The 22,750-nt window shown below is 30.2% G+C and overlaps 2 protein-coding genes across 3 annotated transcripts in view; both read right to left on the bottom strand.

Annotated features, from left to right (window-relative positions):
- Positions 1-4,636: 4,636 nt before the first annotated feature.
- LOC140438282 (alkylglycerol monooxygenase-like) overlaps positions 4,637-22,750 on the bottom strand; it is a 68,570-nt gene continuing 50,456 nt past the window's right edge. The window contains exons 3-9 of one of the 2 annotated variants that reach the window (XM_072527978.1): positions 18,227-18,378; positions 12,287-12,390; positions 12,048-12,210; positions 10,937-11,088; positions 9,190-9,324; positions 8,084-8,197; positions 4,637-5,112 (exon numbers count right to left, since the gene is read on the bottom strand). In XM_072527978.1, coding sequence (XP_072384079.1) covers positions 4,843-5,112; positions 8,084-8,197; positions 9,190-9,324; positions 10,937-11,088; positions 12,048-12,210; positions 12,287-12,390; positions 18,227-18,378 — 1,090 coding nt within the window. In that variant the 3' untranslated portion in view covers positions 4,637-4,842. The remainder of the gene's footprint in view (positions 5,113-8,083; positions 8,198-9,189; positions 9,325-10,936; positions 11,089-12,047; positions 12,211-12,286; positions 12,391-18,226; positions 18,379-22,750) is intronic. The other variant, XM_072527979.1, reaches the window with a different exon arrangement.
- LOC140438281 (uncharacterized) lies at positions 19,508-22,740 on the bottom strand. The gene is made up of 3 exons (XM_072527977.1): positions 22,289-22,740; positions 21,941-22,009; positions 19,508-21,886 (listed from the first exon to the last, which is right to left on the bottom strand). Exons 1-3 carry the CDS (start codon positions 22,365-22,367, stop codon positions 19,842-19,844), a joined length of 2,193 nt encoding a protein of 730 aa, XP_072384078.1. The 5' UTR covers positions 22,368-22,740; the 3' UTR covers positions 19,508-19,841.

The following is a 22,750-nucleotide window of genomic DNA, read 5'->3' on the forward strand; positions in this document are numbered from 1 at the left end:
GCGGCATTACTCATTAGGGATACAGTTCGATGGTCTTCACATTTCCTTGTTTTTAGTTTCTTAGGAAGAGCTATATATGTGGACCTTAGCCAGTCATGCGGTATTATGCCATGTTCATATATAATTTTGTAGAGGGATGTTAATTTCCTGACAGCATTATCACTTAGGTGCTTAAAATGTTCGGCTGTTATTAGGTCTTCGCCGGGTGCCTTGTTGTTCTTTGCGTCTTTTATTGCCTGCAAAACTTCTTCGGTGAGCAAATTTAATTTTTCATCTGTATCTATTTGTGGGGGCTGTTGTGTTCTCTGATCACCAAACAAATATTTAAGATATTGCTCCCATATTTCTTTCTATTTTTTAGGGTCCATTTCTATTTGGTTTTTCTTGTTTGTTACAATCGATAAGTGTTTGGGTTTCCATATTCCAGCTACTTCTTTAACCTTTCTGTGTTGTTCTCTATCTTTATGCTTCATATGCAGATCTTCTACCTCTTTACATTTTTCTTTCATCCAATCTTCCTTAGCTACATTTATTTTTTTCTCAATTTCCCTGTTGAGTTCTTTGTACCTTGTTAGGTTTTTGTTTTTTATCATCCGTCTCCTCTCCATAATTTGTAATATTTCGTTTGTCATCCATGATTTTCTATGTTTACGGTTTTCTTTCTGTATACTTTGGTCTGCTGCCTCCAAGACAACATTTTTAATTTTCCTTCACATGTCTTCAATGTTTTTTTTTACTGTCTTCTCCTTAGTAGGAGCTATTGTCTTAGACTCTAACTGCGTGTCTACCATGTTTTTAAACTTCTGTTGCTATCCTTGGTTAGCACTACTCCATGCTAGTCTCTGATTGGGTTTAGTCTTATCTACTCTTTTAAGTTTTAATCGGATGGTTGCGACTACAGGATTGTGGTCTGAATTTATGTCACAGCTTGGCTACATTTTTACATTTAGAATATCATTACAGAACCTTTTGTTAATTGTAATATACTCGATTTGATTCCTCACAATATTTCCTTTGCAATCTTGAGGAGACCTCCACGTATATATACGTCTTTTAGGTAATTTAAACCATGTGTTAAGAACCACCAGGTTGTTGTCTTCGCAAAATTCAACAAAGCGTGTGCGTCGTTCGTTCCTGGTCCCTAAACCATATGGGCTGATGATCGATTCGACTTTTTCTACTCCTACTTTGGCATTCCAATCTCCCATAAATATGTTGATGTCGTCTGATTTCATGTGGTTTTTGGTCTTTTCAATATCGGAATAGAAAATCTCAAGATCTTCGTCTGGGCTGTCTGCTGTCGGTTCGTATATTTGTATTATATTAATGTCGAATGGTTGTCCATTTAATTTGATATCATTAATCTGTCACTGACTGGTAGGAAACTTTTCGTGTGTTATTTCATGGATGCTGTTACCAACACGCCTATACCTGACTGGGCATCATCATCTTTGCCTGCATAATAGAAACAGTTGCCATTTACTGTATCCACATATCCTTCTCCTTTCCATCTCACCTCGCACATACCAAGTATGCCCCACTTCATTCGTCTCATCTCGTTTTCAGCATTTGCTAGTTTGCCTGCTCTATATAAAGTTTTAACATTCCACGTAGCAATTTTAAGTTTCCTTCCGGAGATTCTTAGCACCCCTTGACGATTGAACGCCTGCCGGAAACTAGGGGCCATGTTTTGATTTTGATTTGCCATATTAACTATCTTGGGAATTTAATGGGATGGTTTCCCATTTGCCTTTCGCATCCTATGCCGTTGACGACGGGATGTCGTTCATTTCTTCTTTCGGACGATTTCTCCTCCCTAGGACTAGAGGGTACCATTGCGTCATTCCTAAGAATAAGTTGAATGCTTATAACGGCAAACACTCGGTCCCCATCTGCGTCAGCCGCCCAAGCTATCTACTTAAGTGTTGCCCGTCTTCTACCGCGTGGAGGTGCAGATTGGGGGTTTCCCTTCATTGAGATAAAAACTATAAAGGTATTTCTTGATACTCTCCAGTACTACAGTAGAATGTCATGGCTGCGCAACTTGAGAGAGTGGTACGGATGTACATTAAATGAACTTTTCAGAGCAGCCGTCTCAAAAGTCTGAATAGCTATGATGATTGCCGACCTCCGCCGCGGAGATGGCACTTGAAGAAGAAGATATATATATATATATATATATATATATATATATATATATATATATATATATATATATATATATATATATATATATATATATATATATATATATATATATATATATATATATATATATATATTTATATATATATAAATTTAATGTTAAAATTAAATGAACTAATGTTCTTACAGTTTTTCTTGTATTTTTTTGTTTCGTTTCTCTCGTTTAGTTGTTAATCTTTAATGTTAAGTTATCGTAGAGTTTTTATAACATCTACAATAAAACCTTACAAATCGTTTTTTGAATTGATGATGCCTTTAAAAATAAAAGCGAAACGTATTTGAATAAATCAATAAAGTAGTTGACGACTTTTATTTGCCAATTATTGACCGATAAAACCTCTGCTAAGTTATATACTAGAGAATATTATAAAAAGTATCTATATGAGGACATTCTTGAGAAATTAGCATAATAATAAGTTTAAAAAGTTTTTATTTTGCAATGTATTTGGTTATTTTAATAAGTTATATACTAGAGAATATTATGAAGGGTATTTATATGAGGGCATTTCTAAGGAATTAACATAATAATAAGTTTAAAAAGTGTTTAAGCTGCAATGTATTTGGTTAGTTTAATAATTATGATATTGTAAATATATTTGAGTGCACCATCTTTATAGGCAACTAAATATACACTCAAGTAAATTCAGTTGTAGGAACTTTGATAAATAATTATTATGGATTAAAAAATAGGGTTATTTATTAATTTAAGATGTAATTTATATATAAATTTATATTCTGATTTGAAAAGCCTATATTTTCATAAAATTCTCGATAGAATTTTAGTTAAAATACTAATCTTCTATATAGAATAGGAAAGAATAATCTAGAAATATAAAAACAAGATGTCAATAGAAAGAATTTAACCTTTGTTCGCAGTAGAATCTTCGCGAACATGGTAATGTCTATGAAATAGAAGGATTTGAATATATTTTATTTCAAGAATATTCGTGAACATAAAAAATGATATAAATATGATGTGATTTGGATTCAGATGGTCAGTCAGTTGGTCAGTAAGTTCAGTATAGAAGTCAGTAAGTCAGAATATAGTCAATTAGTATAGTTCAGCCAAAATACTCAGTTATCAGTGTTTCAGTATATTAGATGAAGATTAAGAAACAGAATTAAGAGAGTATTAATTGAAGATTAAAAATTATGTTATGTATTTGGTGATTGGAGAATGGAAGAGAGTATTAATTGAAAATTAAAATTATATAATGTATATGGTGATTGGAGAATGAAAGAGAGTATTAATTGAAGATTAAAATTAAATAATGTATATGGTGATTGGAGATTGGAAGAGAAAAAAAAATTATTAGAAAGAAGAATAAATAGAAAAAAAGAAAGAACAATATTTTACCAATTTATAAATACTATTAAGAAGAAAAATATTCTAAAATGGTGGAAGCTGATAATTAAAACATTGTGGTGTATTTGGCAAGGCAAGTTTACAAAAAGAAGGATAACCGAGGTTGACAACGAAGACATTGAGTGGTGATTAAAATCTTTTGGAGAACAGTTTCATTTAGGCATTCAGTGACAGAAAGGTACCAAATTTTGTTAATATAATTTAATTAGAAAACTTGAAGCATTTGAGATGTGGCTTTATAGAAGAATGCTGAGAATATCATGGACAGCAAGGATCACGAACAAGGAAGTTCTAGAAAAAATGAAGAAGGAACCAGATATTGTGTTTACGATCAAACGCATAAAATTGCAATATCTGGGACACGTTATGAGAAATCAGCACCGTTACTCCCTGCTGCAGTCTATATTGCAAGGTAAAGTCAAAGGTAAGCGAGGACCCGGTAGAAGGAGAATATCATGGCTGCGGAATTTAAGAACATGGTTTAAGAAAACCTCAACAGAGCTGTTTCGAGCCGCAGCGAGCAAGGTCATGATTGCCAATATGATTTCCAACATCCGAAACGGATAGGAACCAGAAGAAGAAGAAGAATTTAATTAGTGTCATAAGAATTTAAATTTAAAGATAGTTTTTTTTTAAATTTACATTGTCTATATAATTTAATTAGTGTCATAAGAATTTCAATTTAAAGATAGTTTGTTTTAAATTTACATTGTCTATATTAGATATATATGTGTGTTTCATAATAGATATAATAAAGATAATTTCAAAAAGTGCTTACAAACTAATTCTTTGAGAACCGCTATAAAAACCCTATATATATGTTATTTAAAAACACTCATTGGTCATAAAACTATTCACAAACAAAACATCATAACAATATATATCGATGTTGTCTTCTATTGAAGTTTCTTATCAAAAAATTAATCCATCGTAAAATGTATTCCCCTTTTCTACTTCATTTCTTCCGGTCTATTCAAAGTATTAATATCAATAGAAAGGAAGAAAGATTGATATCTAGTAACACCATCCGGAAAAGCTATATATACGAAATGTAGAAAATATGAGCAAAATTAAACAGTTCTTTATTAACATTAAACTAATAAATAACATATTTAAGTACCTGTCAATTGATACAATTTAACACTAGATATTAATTACTCTTGACGTAATAAGTATATCACTATATTTAACCTTAACAACTACATCACAATTAAAATCAGTCATAAAATTTGCAACAAATCTAAGAGTATAAGAGTATTTTTTAGAGTATTCTACTTAACATTCATTTTTAATATTTGGAGAACTTTTATACTTTGTAGAAACCAAAACAGTGCTGACAGCAAAAAAAAGGCTTCTACGTATGCTAAAACATCGCTGTCAATTCTATCGAAATTGATTCTTTGTATTGCAGTTACAAGTAGTATACATCTTAACAGTTCCAGGATACATGCGTAAGGTTTATTGTCAAAGAGCATACCGATGGTTGTGAGAGAGGCGATAATATATATAACGAACATCAGAACTGATAGTGGATTTATAGTCTAAAACAAAGAAAAAGAAAATTATTACTTATGTTATGATAGAAAAGTAACAAACAATAATAAAATATGACTCCAAAGCTTTTCCTATTTATTATTTAAGTATTTTAGTTCGTCTACTAGTCTATTTATTTAATCACCAATGATAAGAAGTCTCCCAATTTCTTGTTTCTATATATATATATATATATATATATATATATATATATATATATATATATATATATATATATATATATATAATCAAATGTTTAAATTTATTCTCAGGGTTCCTCTTTAAGTTCTAAAAAAATACCTTTGCCTTATAATCGTGTAAAAATCTACAACAGTAGCAGAAGGAAATAAAGAAGTGTAAATTAATAAAACATATAAGTAAAGCAAACCAGATGTAAATATCGCTTCGTCCCTAGTTTGACAATAATTGAAAGCTGAGCAGCCAAAAGTTACTGTTCCGTTTCAAAACTTTTTATCTCTGTACCATTGTTCTCAAATTTTAATAAATTGCTTAGCTTATTTCTTTACCAAGATTACTCTTTTGTCAATTCCTTAGCTCGACTCCTAATCAAAATTCCTATATCCTCTTGAATACTCGATTCTTCTAGTCTAATCTTTTCCCGATGCAATGATAATTTATTGGTACTTTCAAAAGCTGTTAACATCTAGTTCTGCACTGCTACTATTTAGCATAAATGGAATCTCCACTGGAACCACTGCTTCAAACACCTTCGAAAACAATTTACTTTTTTTATTCTTCTTCTTCTTCTTCTTGTTATATAGACATGATTCTGTGTCTCTTGCCATCTTTACTACTATATCTGTTGTCATTTGGCATATATAAGCATTACATTCTACTCTTCTATTTCTTACCCAGTTCTTGATGTTCTCTACCTTCCATCTAAGTCGTATATCTGTACTTCTAGCCCTGTCCCATAATGTCTTACCATCTATTTTTCTAAGTATTTTCATCTTTGCTGTTTTTAACATTATTTTTGTCCTCTGTGTGTCAGGTCTTGTTTCTGCCGCGTATGTCATTATTGGTCTGATGACTGTTTTGTAAATTCTGCATTTCGTTTCTTTCCCGATATTTTTATTTTTCCATATTGTTTCATTTCGGCAGCCTGCGGCTCTGTTTGCTGTATTCACTTGATCTTTCACTTCAGTTCCAAGGTTTCCGTAGCTAGATAATGTGATGCCTAGATATTTAAACTACATCACTGGTTCTATTATTTGATCTTCTAGCTCCAATTTACATCTTAGTAAATTTGCTGTTGTAACCATGCAGTTTGTCTTTTTTGGAGAAATTAACATGTTAAATTTTCTGGCGGTTATATTAAATTGGTGCAGCATAAGTTGTAAATTATCTTCACTTTGAGAGAGTAGAATTGCGTCGTCTGTATAGCAGATTATTTTAAGTTGTTTTTCTCCTATTTGGTATCCTTTTTTAGTTCTTACTTTTTTTATTATTTCATCCATAATTAGGTGGAACAATAGAGGACTCAGGGAATCTCCCTGTCTTATCATTGCCAGCTTTAATAGGGTCGGTTATTTCTTCTTCTACTTTTACTTTTATTGTGTTGTTTTGGTAGATATTTTCGATGGTTTTGATTATTCCTAGAGGTATCTCTCTTGCGTACAGTAAGTGGATAGCGTCTTTTAATTTGACCCTTTCAAATGCCTTCCTAAGGTCCACGAAACATAGATATGCCGGTTTGTTGTATTCCAATGATTTCTCTTGCACTTGCCTCATTATAAATATAGCATCAATGCATGATCTTCATGACCTAAAACCTTGTTGTTCTGCTAGTGTTATAACTTCATTCAGTTTATTTGTGATCACTTTGGTGATTAATTTTAGTGTTATGTTTGATAAATTAATTCCTCTGTAATTTTCTGTGTCCGATTTGTCTCCCTTTTTGAAGAGAGGTATTAGGATGCTTGATTTCCATTCTTGAGGAATGGAGATCAATTACTTTTTTTATTCACACAACTTAATTTTCTTCTACCGTTTAGATTTATCGGGATTCAATCTCTTTTTAGCTTCCGATGTTACTCTTTTTACTAATAGGGACAGAATGCCTTTTTCTCTGCTTTCAAAATCTTATCAGTATATATCTTGTCAGTATCTTTTTCGGATACTTCTTTCCTTTCATCAAAGAAAAGAAGTAGTGTGGTGTGTGTGTATGTGTGTGTGTGTGCATTTTCCCTTTTAATTTTCAATTAAAACTCTTTTTAACTTTTAATTTTTCCTTGCACTTATTTGGATTAAGTTAACAGTATTAATATTTTTTATTGTATGTTAAATCGAAACTAAATAAACATAATAAAATGAATAATATGGTTTCTCTCATTTTATCTTTTACATAATGCTCGCAGAAAAAAATCACGACATAGTCACAAAAACAGTGGCGGTGTAAATATTACGGTTTAGTGCTTGGTAAACCTCATGTAGCACAGAAAACATAGTATCACTGGTACATTTATCAGATAAAAACCCGAACTGATTTTGTAATAAAATGTTGTTTTTAAGGAAAACGGACACAAATTGCTTTTATAAGTCTCTCAATACTTTTGGCTAGTACCGGTAGTAAGGCAATAGACCTATAGTTGCAGGCATTAGATTTTTCACCACACCTATGAAAAGGAATAAAAATGCTATCCTTAGGCACTCGGGAAATGTACCGTTTTTAAAGGAATCAATAGGAAAATTGGAATAACCCGGTATCCATGAGATAAGTATTTCACACCCAGATGAAATAAGATTTTTTGTTTTAAGGTATCATTAATCTGCCGAAGCAGAAACATTGCCATTAAACTTTTAATAAAACATGGTAAACAAATACCTAAGTTAGAGTATGCATATGTCAGTCTGGACAAGTGGTTAAAATCCCAATATACGTTTTTCTTATGCCATAGACTAGTCTAATTAGGTTTTTTTTTTCGATGGCTTTATATTTACATGGAGATATATACGTACCATATGAAGAGTCGCTAAGTATTGATATCCATAAACTACCAAAGAAAAATGTAATAGAAGGTATGCATTGCACCAAAAAGGAAGATTAATATTATATTTTTCTCTTTTGGTTACCTGAAAAAAAGTAATATAAATGTAGTAAGTTAATATTTCTGGTATAATGAAAAGTAGAGGGTTTCATAAAAAATATACATATCTATCGACCAAAAAAATAATATCCCGTTAATAAGAGTCATCAATAATAGATATTTTTGATGAACATTGCTTTTGATATGACGTCATATTGCTGATTCTGTGTCATATATATATATATATATATATATATATATATATATATATATATATATATATATATATATATATATATATATATATATATATATATATATATATATATATATATATATATATATATATATATATATATATATATATATATATTCTGTCAATGTCCGTTTCTGTAGCATTCATGTTATTTCTTATAGATTTTTTGATCTTCCTTTCCAGCCTTAATGTTCTAGCACTTCTTCTCAAATAATCCATTTCAACTGCCAACAATCTTCTCTTCAGGTTTGCATTAATTTTCCATACTTCTAGGTCATTCTATGTTATATTATTTATTCTAAATTCTATCATCTGTCCGATGACGCAATATATGTTGCGATGCAGTCAATAGTATCAAAAGACTTCTGGCTCAATACAATATTTATTTTTCTGTCAGTTTATTGTTCATTTATTCATTTATGTCATATATTTTTTTGATCATTAATACCACAGAACCACTCTTTTATTTGATATGCCATACTCTTTTCTCCGATCAGTACCACCAAAATTTCGATCGAAATATTTGGTTATTGAAGAATAAAATTGGAAATTTTATTTAAATAGTACTTTATCTTCAATTACCTTATAAACAACAAATAGAGCTAAACTAATCTTAGTGTGGCCAGGGCCCAAATATTTAAATAGAAATGACGTCTTGTCTTTAAAATGCCTCTACATAATTCTCTATAAATATAATTACAAAAAGTGTATCTGCAAGATTTGACATAGTATGCATTTAGAATGAAAAGTAAAGAATACAGTTTAAGAAAGTTAATACTTACTTTTACTTTGTCCTCTTCTAATCCCAATCGAGGTTTACCAGGTTGCCAGCTTGGACCGTAAAATATGGCAGCTAATTTATTGTTCCACGATTTCATGCATTTGAATCTTTCAATTACGTATCTTGTGTAAAAACTCTAAAATAAACAGATATAATTTAACTGTATTAAAAATAATAAAACACGTTAAAATCACTTAGTGATTTATGTATAATTATAGTATTTTGTCCCCTTTCAACCCTTATCGGCGTATAAAAATTATTTAGTCCGGGCGGGATCTGTTTTAAATTGGATATTTTCCATAGGAGTCTATTTTTTTTTTTTTGAATCACTTCAAGATGTACCTTATATCAATAATAACGATATACCCAGGCGCAAACCTTATGCTTATTTTTTTATTTAACAAAATCTGAAATTTTCTCCTATAAATCTAAAGATATTGCTCGTACAAAAAAAAACTTAACTAGCTGGAAAATTAAAATCTTATGTTTATTGCCTTCCATCGATATACCTTTTTTGGTTTTCTGTTTTGCGAGACATGCCATTTCATTTCACTTTTAGTATTCACTCGTATTATTCTTTTCCATTTGTTTTAAACGTTTCAATGTTTGGTATTCCTTTCCCCGGGTAGCTGTAGCTTCCTCCGTGGTTATTGTTAATTGTTGCCCTGGTAACCATCAGGGTCTTCTAACTCTAATGCCACAAATTGGTTGCATTGCTCCTGTAGTGATCCTTTCCCGAGTTAACAGGCTCCTTTTCTAACTTGGCTGCACCGTACTGAAGACGACCAATTGTAAAATGCTGGTTTTCTTGAAAACCATTGTTTTGGCGACGTTTCGGCAAGGTCTCACTTGCCATTCTCAAGCCTGGTGGATCTACTTCTCGTCGTTACTCAATTAGTACTGGTCTCTATGTACTATGGTATGGTACTAGACCAGTACTAATCGAGTAACGACGAGAAGTAGATCCACCAGGCTTGAGAATGGCAAGTGAGACCTTGCCGAAACGTCGCCAAAACAATGGTTTTCAAGAAAACCAGCATTTTACAACGCGGAGTCAAACCCGAAAAAATAGTGACAGCATATATATATATATATATATATATATATATATATATATATATATATATATATATATATATATATATATATATATATATATATATATATAAATATATTTCTCAGGGCGCCTTTTTAATTTTACTTTAATCAGATTACTTTATATATCTCTTCTAGTGGGTTCAGTATCTCCTAGTTGCTCATAATCGGGATAGAACAGGAAACGGAACTAACATTAAAACAACATAAATATGCACACAAATTAATATTTATTTTCAATAAGCAATACGATGAATATTAATAAATAACTTTTGTGGGCAATTATCTTTCCCAACAAACTCCTATACTCTAAATTTAATTTTAATTACAAACTATCTATTGATCTGTTTTATAATAATATCTACTAAAAATTGACCATATAAAATATAATTTATTCACAAAAAATAACTCTTTGAAACTTGGAATCTTAGTTCGTATGCTTATATTTGGTTTTATCTTTAGAATATCTTAAAGTTTTCTTTCATTCAAATTATTTGACTGACCTTTATTTTTTACACCAATGATGTCTCCTCCTATATTATATATATATATATATATATATATATATATATATATATATATATATATATATATATATATATATATTATATATATATACATATATATAATAATAATATTATTAATACTTTTACCTGAAGATGAAGTGGATTAAATGATGGTTGATTAAAAACAAGTCCATATATAATCTCCTCGTCTTTCTTCTCACTGGCAAAAGTTCCAAATAAACGATCCCAAATTATCAAAACACCTCCAAAATTTTTATCCAAACAATAAATGTTACTTCCTAAAAATCAGAAATAATCGTAAACTTTGTAACCACTATTAGTTGCGTTTTTAGATAGAGTTGGTTAATTAGATAAATTTTAGTTTTTAAATGACCTTTCTCATTTGAGCATCTCATCATCTTTAAAAATAATCATTTAATTTATTTTAAATACTACTTCAAAACACTTAAGTATATAAAATTTCTTCCTTCTACCACGTTTACTATATATATATATATATATATATATATATATATATATATATATATATATTAGAAATACAGGATATTAGTGAATGTCGATATAAACAAAACCACAAGTTTATTAGGGCTGCGTTTATTGTTATTTACTGGAAAAACATCAAAATTAAAATAAATATAAATGTTTAAATATTCTTGTATACATAACTGGTTGCATACCATTAAGACAGGTTAATAATTAAAAATCATAACTATCCAAATATGGGCCTCTTGCTTCTTGAAAAAAATAAATACAATATTAAGAACAACTAATTACACTTAATCACATTGTTTTTTCTGTCTGTTCTCTATGTATTAGAGTTCAAACATACCATCAAAATATGTCATGAAATAAACTAAGTTGTATTATCCTGACCAACATTTTTAGAATGTATTGTCCATAATTATATTTTAAATTTGTGATTGTAATGTTGAGTGTCAAAGTTTATTTTAAATAATCTCAACGACTAGTAAGTTGCACTGACGAATTGTGATATTTTGTAAATATTTAAATATTTACACCTTTTTTTATATACATTACAGAGACTTGAAAAAGGAATAAAATTATTCCGAAAGCTCGACAAAAGAGCGTTTCTCTAACATCTTGACCAACCTTCTGACTGCAGCCCTAATAAACTTATGGTTTTGTATATATATATATATATATATATATATATATATATATATATATATATTATATAATACAATAGCGAAGCTATTTAATAAAAAGTAACATTTACCATGGTGTACCCTGTGATGCTGCGGAGTATTAAATACATACTCTAGAGGTCCAAGGGTGGTGACAGTTACTGTATGGATCCAGAACTGATACAGTAAGTTGAACTGTTGATGAGTTACAAAATGTGCTGGTGGTATAACAAACGCCAAAGGTAGGTAGAACATCTAAAAAAAATTAAATAAATAATATGTAAATCAATTGAAAAATGTAAATTACTATATGTACGTGTATTTAACTTACAAATCCACACCACCCATGAAAAAAGGACTGTCGTAAGCCTACAGCTAGGTTAAACTCTTCCGAACTATGATGCACTTGATGTTGCGCCCATAAGATATGAACCTCTAAAAAGGAAAGAAGAATAGAAGAACAGTTATGTCGTTAGTATATATAGTAGAGTAGATAATAAACAAAAAACTAATTTAGAAAAATAAAATAAAGATATTTATATTCATACAAATGTATATATATATATATATATATATATATATATATATATATATATATATATATATATATATATATATATATATATATATATATATATATATATTATATATATATATATATATATATATATATATATATATATATATTATATATATATATATATATATTATATATATATATATATATATATATATATATATATATATATATATATATATATATACATGTTTTTGATGGGTTGGAGTCAATAAAAGGGGCTATTGGTTAACTATTTAATATCTCGAGCTTTCAATTATATATATATATATATATATATATATATATATATATATATATATATATGAAATGAAATACCAAATATATAAATAAACGACGAAAGGTACACAATTCGTCAACCCTTCCGTGAATGAATTAGTATCCATAGACTGTTTTAACATTATTGCTGTATTCTCAACGTCTATCGGATAGATACAAACTCCTACAAGGAAAGCCAGTGAATTATCCTGCTATTCGCCACTTCTCGAGTGGTAAGCTACAAAAAACACCATCTATTTTGATGGTCTTAAACGAATACGATTTACTACTATCGCTTTCTGTCTTCCTGAGCTATACGAAATTTGTAATAGATTTAAAGATTTTATCAAGAGCTTTGCTACGGCTTTAATGAATTGAAAAGGTACATAAAGCAACATAAAAGGTATTGTTCGGGAATCCTTATTTCTTTATTTTATATTGAATATTATTATAATACTTCATTTATTTCGGGTAGAATAAGTTGATAATATGATTTTACTTCGACGCACACATTCGCTCATATATCCAAATGGGCATGCTCCAATGAGTAGATTTTAACCGACAAGGTACGACTTTGCTTCTAACCTTCAACGAAAACGGTTAAGAATTCGGGACCTTGCGTATCTGGCGGTACCGTCTCGCGTCCAACAGGAATTTCATGGAAGGAATCCATTGAAGTGATTGAGCAGTGATGAATTGAGTAATCACATTTGTCTTTGATTACTTAATTTTTTTTATTTGCTATTTATAATATATCACTTGGGTTCAAACTTAAATTTATTTTATTTTTATTGTGACAAATCAATCACATTTAAGTAATTTTGTTAGAATATTTGATAAATTAACTTCATAAAATGTCTGATAAATTAACAAAAGCCAATTTAAATCGAACTACCGCTTTTAAAAGATTACAGGAAACTTATGAATGTGGTATTAGTGTTGCTAATAATGAATCTTTAAAACCTCTATTTCTTGCTAGAGCAAATGCTATTGATGGCACTTATAATGAATTTCAAAGTACTCATAACACTGTCATTTCGTTAATCAATGATGATGATTTTTTTTCCTATGATGAGATGAGATTAAATGCTGATAAAGCCTTTTATGGAGTTTTATCAGTAAAACATGATTTTTTATTGAATGACTCATCTTCTCAATCGGCAAACATGTCTACTGTAGATAATCCTAATTCTTCTAACCGTAGAAGCGTCGTAAACCTTCCAAAACTTTCCTTGCCTCGTTTCGAAGGCAATTATAGGGATTTTCCTACTTTTTATGATCTGTTTAACAGTCTAATCCACAATAATACTGACATATCTAATGTTGAAAAGTTTCAGTATCTTCTTACTTCTTTGAGTAAACAACCTCTAGGTTTAATCAAAGGTATTTCTCTTACTGAGTGCAATTATATTGTGGCATATGAAAAACTGGAAAAACGATATCAAAATAAACGTATCTTAGCTAGTCATTATTACAATGAAATTTTTAATGCTTCCTCAATTTCAAAGGCAAATTATTTTGAACTAAGAAAACTTTTAAGTATCTTTTCGGAAAATGTGGCTGCTCTCGGGGTAATGAAGATGCCTGTAGATCATTGGAATTTTTTGCTATTTAACATGCTCCTTAATAAATTAGATTCAAAAACCAGAACCGATTTTGAGCTGGAACATATCCTTAGCCAGGAATTGCCAACTTATAGGCAATTAATGTCGTTTTGTAGATAGACAATGCATCGCACTGGAATCTGTTCAGTATACTGCTTCTTCATCTAATTCATATAATCCAAAGAGTCCAATAAAACAGTTTAACAATAAAAAAACCTTATCTAGTTTTCTGATGAAATCCAGCCCAAATATAGTGGAGCATTCTAAGTGCATCTTGTGTTCTTCACCTCATACCTTATATAAGTTTGAAATATTTCTTTCTAAATCCCCTCAAGAGAGGTTTTCTATTGCTAAGCAACATAAACTTTGCGTTAATTGTTTAGTTTCGCCGCACTCTATGAGGAATTATGGATCATCTCATAAATGTCGTGTTTGCAAATTTTCATATACTACATTGCACACATTGGTAATAACAAAGATTTTAAAATTGGAGATTATGTTTAAGAAAAGTACCGACACACGGCTTGTTCGCAATAAATCGATGTATTTTTTTTTTTTTTTTTTTTTCAAGCATTTTTTAAACTCCTTGCGATAACAAATAGGATACCTATTTAAAATTCAAATCATTCAATAGTCTACTGAAAGGTCGTTAACATTTTTTTTCTAACAATAGCATAGTTTGCTTTAACTTTGCTAAAAACAAAAACATATCATATATTAGACTTAATAAGATAAGTGCTTTTAATTTATGCTCACATTATTTTTTCTTTAAATGTAAACAGAAAAGACCAAGACCCTCATGTAAATATTTGAGGGTTCTTCCCTCTTGCACAGTCATTTCTTGACATTTTCAAGATTACTACACCGATTTTTATTCGATTTAATTTAAATATTTTAATTGTTATGCAAAAACGGTTCATTTTTAGTTTATTTCTACAATCTTAAATTTAAAAAATGGGTACAACTATAGAATATTTAATTCTTCTTTAGATTTTATCTGAAAAATTTTTTCCAAGAGATCAGCATTTCAGAACCGCGAAACATTTAGCTTAAAAAGTAAAAATCACATCCGGTGAAAAATATCAACCTTCAGTGTCCAAGTGCTTTCAGTCAAGTTTCAAAAAACAAACCGAACAAGAAACTTTTAACGAAGACTTGTGTCGTGCATAATATACCGCTTCTAATATACCGCTTTCAAAAGTATCTAATGAAAACTTTAGTTCTTTTTTAAAAAAATATTGCAAACAAAACATTCCCAGTGAACGAACTCTAAAGAGAAATAATGTCAATTTATTATACTCCTCAGTTATCCACAACATAAAAGCCGAAATAGGTAATAATTACTTTTAGATATGTGTGGACGAGACCACTGACTCAGGAAGATGTATTGTGCACTTATTGATGGGTGTACTTAGCGATGAAACCTTCCAAAATCCTATTTAATTTTCTGTAAGCAAGCGGAAAAAACCAACGCTCTAACAATATCATGATTTCTACAAGAAGCATTAGCAAACTTTTTTCTTCCTGCTGCTGTGCCTAATGATAAATTATTGCTTATTTTATCTGATGCCGCACCATATATGGTGAAAGCAGGACAAAATTTAAAAATATTTTATCCAAACTTAATATATGTCACTTGTTTAGCGCATGGAATAAACAGAGTTGCGGAGGAAGTAAGAAAAAAACTTCCACTATTTAACGGTTTAATAGCGAGCATCAAAAAGGTATTCCTGAAATCACCTGTAAGAATACAATGTTACAGAGATAAGTTTCCTGCTGTTCCACTGCCACCGCAACCCATTTTAACACGTTGGGGAACATGGTTGGAAGCAGCTAATTCCTATGCTATCATTTTGTTGATTTAAAAAAAATAATTAACCTTTTAACGGATGATAGTTGCCAATCTTTATTGGAAGCTAAGCAACCCTTCCAAAATAACATCCTACAACTGCAACTGTCATTCATAAAATCAAATTATAGTTTTGCCCAGAAAACTATAACTCAATTAGAATCCTTCAAATTATCATTGTTAGAGAGTACAGTTTTAATAAAAGAATTGTGTCAAAACGTTAAACGTACTATTGGAAAGGCAATTTTTTAAAAATTTAAAGTAACCATGGAAAAAAATAGTGGTTACCAGGTTCTTTCTGAAGTGGTTCAAGTACTAGCTGGGACATTTTCCGAACTACTTAATTTAGAACCATCTATTATAGTAAATTTGAAAAATGCCCCAGTTAATGTCGAAATAAGTTTTTCTATTTACAAATATATGTATTCAGATAGAAGCCATAAGTTTTTTTAGAAAATTTTGAACATCATCTGATAATCTAATTCAAAATAATATTTATATATTAAAATAATTGTATATGTTTTTGTAAATAAAAAAATATTGTATATATTTTTTATTGTATGCATATTTTCTAGATAAATATGCTTATTATGCATAAAATACTGCATATTTTTGCATAAAATACTGCATATTTATGCGCATATTTCATACTTTTTTATTTGCATATTTGCCTAAGTCTAGTTATTATAAAGTTCTTTGAGGGCGCGTCTTTCTGAAAGCCTGATATTTGGCGGTGGAGGTTTGGAAGTATGGAGAATTCTGGCGAATCTTGTCTGGCAACTTCGGCTTGGTCGGAAGGAAAATGATAAATAGCTTCTTCAGTTTGACTAAAAATTTTCTCAGTTGGGATTGCAAGAGGAGTGACAGAAAAAGTGAAGCATTTTGACAGAGCTATGGTAGCTGAATCGGATATGTTAATATCTGAAAAATTACGAGACAATCTATTCTTTATAGAAAGCTACGAGAAAATTAAAGGGGTCATAAGACGCCATACCTCATTTAAAAAATGCAAAAAGTAAATGGGCAAGAATAGAGACAGAGAAATCCGAGACATTCGCAGAACATCTTTCGAAAGTATTTAGTTCATTTAACAGTGCCTGTAGAACAAGAAAAACCACTTTATCCTTTTTTTGACGCTCCATATCAAATGAAACTACCAGTCTACCAATTTTACATTAAAGAAGTAAAACAGATAATAAAAAATGAGATAAAACCCAACAAGGCGCCAGGATACGATCTCATTACAGGCAAGGTCCTTCAAAAACTAACCCATTTACACAAACATAAAACACAACTTTTCACAAAATTTACTTTGTGAAAACTATGCTAATTAGTACGGTCGTATCAGAACTGTAGTGTCGTCTCCGGGTCTTCAAAACATAATACCAATTTCTTCTTCTGGCAGGACTCACATGGACCCCTCAAACCTCTCTTTATATTTTCTAAACCAATCAGAACGCACAAATATCCCTCTCATTCCAGCCGTTTTCTACCAATCAAATATAAATGTTGTCACAAAAAAACCCAATGCTACCAAAACCCCATCAATTAACATTTTTTAATAAAAGGTCTTAAAAATGTGTTCAATTTCTAAAAAAAAGATAAGTAAATATCTGTGTAAACAAATTCACTAGGCCTATGGTTTTGTACATTTTCTAATCGTTCATGGTGTACCTTACAATACAAAGACATGTTAACATTTTATTCAAATTTTTTTGTTTAAAAATTCTCATCTGCATAAATCATCGAACCACCGCTATTGTCATTTTCCTCGTGAATGTTCCCTTTGTCTTTATACAATTATGATTCACTAATTCGGAAAAACACTTAATATCCCTCTTACCTGGTTTATATTTTACTAACTTAATATTAGTGTGTACATGGTGTTGCGATTTTGTTGGTCGGTGATTTGATTTTTGTCTCAAAATTTTCTTATTATTTTTTCAGAAATTTGAAATCCTAATAATCAATGTAAATACATACCATGACAGGCTCTATGGACCCAGTAGTAACAAAAATCTACTCCTAGCGCTGCTAAATACCATGTTATCAAATTGTTCCAAGGAAGATTTATAAGGCAAAAATGTTGATGTATGTAGAAATACAAGTAACTCTCGCTGCCTCTAAATAGTAGTCTGTAAAAATAAATGCAATTAAAATTCTTGTCAAATATCTGAATTTGAAGTTATTTTCTTGTTCGGTTTCGATATTATAATATTATATATATATATATATATATATATATATATATATATATATATATATATATATATATATATATATATATATATATATATATATATATATATATATATATATATATAAAATGTGCACTCGTAAGTGAAAGGGATATTTTCGGTCAATTTGGAGATTAAAAAAGAAAAGAGTTGTGCTACTTTATCTTTTTATTGAATACGTTTCGCCCACTGTTTAATGGGCATCGTCAGTTCATCTAAAAGAATGGTATTAGCGATACATCTAATATAAAAAACAATAAGTAAACGATCTTACCTTTAAAAGATCTGTAGCATTAAGATATTAGTATGGTGAAGACACATCAAAAATTAATTTACTAAATAAAACAGCAAAAAACACAGAATGCCGGAAGATTCCCAATTTAAGTAATTTTTTATTAATTAGTTTTATAATTTAACTTTTAAAAACATTGATGGATTCTAAAATCTATCAAAAAAAAATTTAATTGTCAATTTTGGAATGTTATATTAACAACGGCAAGGCTAGGGATCTTGACTGTCATGATCATATCATGCAAAATAAAGTATTTGAAAGTTCGAATGTCAGAACTGACAATCAGATGGTGAGATTGAAGGAAAAGTTTTTTAGATGCCAACATAAATGTTATGACATAATAAAAGAAGTTGAAGAAGATACCAATAATTTAAAAGTAGAATACGAAAGAATCAATTTTGTAGTATTAGTGCATGGTAAATTTGGCTTAAGTTGCTGATATCAGTTCTCTTATTTAATGCATTAGGTTGTTTCAAAATATGACACATCTCCATAAACTGTCTCTTATTAAGGTTACGTTCTCTACAGAGAATTCTAACACCATCAAAATTCACAGTATGTTTGGTGTTGATTGCATGTTCTGCAAGGGCACAAGTAATAATATATATATATATATATATATCGTGGGCATACTGCAAAAACTGACCAAGTCAAATATGATGCTTTCGAGATAATTGATGTTGAATATTTTGTAATTTTATTTAAGTTTATTTCTAAATCAATTTAAAAGGATATGTATTTTTTCTTTCCAGGTATTAAATGGTTGAAGTTAGTGATTCTAAGTATCTCTAAAGATTGTATTAATCTTTTTGTTTTTCGCAAAAAAAATTGACTTGGTCACTTTTTGATGTAGAAATTTTCTCATATTGACATCATGGCCACAAAATGATAATTATTGATCAATAATAAAACACAAAGAAAATACCTATGTCTAATTTTATTTATTTACAGTGTAAGGCTGAAGTTTCAAATAAAAACATTTACTTTATTTTTTAAATTGGAAAATAATAACAAAAATGTAAAAGTTTCTATACTAGAATTAATCTGACTCCGAATCGGACAAGTAGAACTAATCCAAATCCGAATCGGACAATACTGATGGCTCTGGAGCAACATCTTTTTTTCCACTCTCTGATGGTATTGACTGATACCAAGCATGGAATCCAGAGGGAATTGTTCCTGTCTTACATAATTTTAGAAGATCCTGCTTTTTAAGTTTAGAAATAGGAATTTCTTTAGAGTATAATAGTTGAATTTCTTTTATAGGATTTATAACTCGTTTAGTACGTCCAACTACATTGAACATAAGAAATTCTGGATCACTATAGTTGTACTTAAATAGTATATATTGCGGTTTATCTGCTTCATATCGCATACATTTAATTTTTAGCCAATTAACACGATTTCCGTTTTCATCAATGGTTCTATTTTTAAGAGTATTAGCAGCTAGGATCTTTATGTCAAGAAAATCATTATACCTTAATTCCTGTACGTTATATGGATCACTTCTTTTGTTTCGGCCTCTTTTGGAGCGTGCCAGTCTAAAAATGTTTAACCAATCATGCATAGTGTATACTGGAACATTCTTTTTAGCATTTTCTATGGCGCTGTGCATGGAATCTACTTCCATATAAGAATGCCCAGATTCCAAAAAATTATGCTGTACAATAATTAAATTGCTGTTTTGTACGATAAATAGAAATAATGCTGCAATAAACTGATTTCTGTTTTGACCGCTACAGGTATCAGAGAACAAACTTATTTCGATAATATTTTGTGGCAAAGATTTTATAAACTTAAGCAGGCATGTACCTATTTCTGAACTGCCCCTTTGACCATTAATTTCAGTCCATGCGTAGCAGTGGGCTTTTTGACTAGCTGCTTCGTAAATTGTGAGATTGTACGTGCACAGCTTTCTACTGTAATACATTGGTGAGACATCTGAAGAAGGTATTTGCAGAACGCTTTGTAAATCAAACGTGACACTTAAAAAACTATTATCAGTCATTGCGCGCTCTTTGTCTGATTTTTTTGCTAAATTTGCTTCGTCTCGTCTTTTAATGTGATTCTGATATTTTTCTTCTAAATCTGCAGCTTTTGTCTTCAAGTAGTTCGTGCATGTTAGGCACTGATCCTTTTTAGGCTTAAAAAAGGACAAATTAAAGTTGGTACCAAAAATGCGACGGTAAGTTATTTGAGATGCGTATTCCTTTCCCGTTTTCTTGCAATCTTCCACATATAGTTCGTACATTTTTGCGATAGATAAATTAGAATCTAAATATTCTCGTTTAGTTGATGATCTACAGTAGTGAGATGCCATGGTTGGAAAACTTTGTAAATGCGCTTTGATTGACGCTATAATATCAGGTTTGGTTTTATTAGCCGGTTCCTTTTTGCCACGTTTGTCGTTAGCTGCAAATATTCCTATATCATTTGCTCCAGAAAATGCCTTATCCACTGGCCCGTGGCTTATACACAAAGTGCGTAGAAAGAAATTCTTGCAAACTCGATTTTTTTTACCCTGGTTTAGGAAATGATAGTACCTACTTGCAGTTTTGAGAGCACCTGTTCCAGAACGAACTCTTCTACAAGTAGGTTCTTTGCTCGCAACACAACAGAGAATATAATCTTTTTGACGATTATAGTCTAATCTCCAAAATTCCGAGCATAACTGGTTTCTGAAATCATCATTAAAACTAAGAGAGCATTTGAATTTACAAGAGTTGCAATTAATCAATTTTGGTTTTTTTGCTGCAATGACTGTTCCTTTTGATTTGTAAGGCAAACTTGACATTCTATTTTTCTTTTTAATATTTCTTTTCCATCGGGAAGGGTTAGCTCTTCTCCAACGACATTCTTGTTTTGATAAGGGTACATCACTATCAGTTGATTCAACATTTGATAAACCATCATCATCACTCGGAATATAGTTATCACTACTGCCGGTAGAAAAATCTGAACCACTATCAACGACCATTTTCTCAAACGTAGGTGACACAGGTATATTACTCACCTCAATAGAGCTATTATGTTCTTCACAATGTTTGGTATTCTCTTTTTCATTATCAGACGTGGTAGTTGAACATCCTTGCATTAGAGTAGTATTGAATGAACCTAATTAAAATATTAGTTTAGGATAAAAAGATCAGTTTTAAAATGTATATTTACCTTCCGTAGTGCTGGTTCCAGCTGACAAAATAGGAATGTGTTGTGATGTTGATTTAGAAGACCATAGTTCTGACACCGTTACTTATTATTAGTCACCCTAATTTGATCTCATTATTATGTTTTATATTTTAAAACAGCAAAATGATCAACAACAAAAATCTACATAGAATATTAACTTTGTATCAGCGGCATTTACTGTTGATGGTTAGGAAGTGGGGCGATAAATATTATTTTTTAAGGAAAACGTTTATCTGCTAAGAGCTAAGTAATAGATACTTTTATAATTTGTTGTCCTCATCATAACCTCAAAATTATTTTCAATAAATATTACAAAATTACAACACTCACCTGCGTTATTTTCATGTGAAGTACTAGCTTCGCCTTCATCTAAACACATTTGTACTAAAAACTTTCCCCTGGACGTCATAATGAAAGATAAACTTAATATTTCCTTTTCCAACACGTGATAATTTAACTGATAAACATACAACGTGTAGGTAAAACTAAAACATCAAAAAGTGACCAAGTCGTAATAGCCAATTGTCGCAGTTCAATGTTGATATGAAATGTGAATCACATTTCATGCAAAAGTGACCAAGTCAACATGATCATTTCTTCCAGTCTATTGATACGCATACCGAGACATAGACATTTGGATGTTATGTGTGTTGCGGCATCGTGCCTTTATATTTTGACTTGGGCACTTTTCCAGGTATTCGGTTACGTCTTTCGAGTGACTTGGATTGATAAACGAAAAATCGATAAAAATTGACTTGGTCAGTTTTTGCAGTATACCCACGATATATATAT

Source organism: Diabrotica undecimpunctata, chromosome 4 (assembly GCF_040954645.1).
Source record: "Diabrotica undecimpunctata isolate CICGRU chromosome 4, icDiaUnde3, whole genome shotgun sequence".
In the NCBI taxonomy this organism is placed as follows: domain Eukaryota; kingdom Metazoa; phylum Arthropoda; class Insecta; order Coleoptera; family Chrysomelidae; genus Diabrotica; species Diabrotica undecimpunctata.

What these genes read in the sequence shown, in the direction of transcription:
- LOC140438281 (XM_072527977.1), bottom strand. Translation starts at nt 22,367, where the DNA reads ATGACGTCCAGGGGAAAGTTTTTAGTACAAATGTGTTTAGATGAAGGC. An exon ending in TTCACATGAAAATAACGCAG is followed by an intron (nt 22,010 to 22,288) that starts GTGAGTGTTGTA and finishes TAACGGTGTCAG; the next exon opens with AACTATGGTCTTCTAAATCA. An exon ending in TGGAACCAGCACTACGGAAG is followed by an intron (nt 21,887 to 21,940) that starts GTAAATATACAT and finishes TATTTTAATTAG; the next exon opens with GTTCATTCAATACTACTCTA.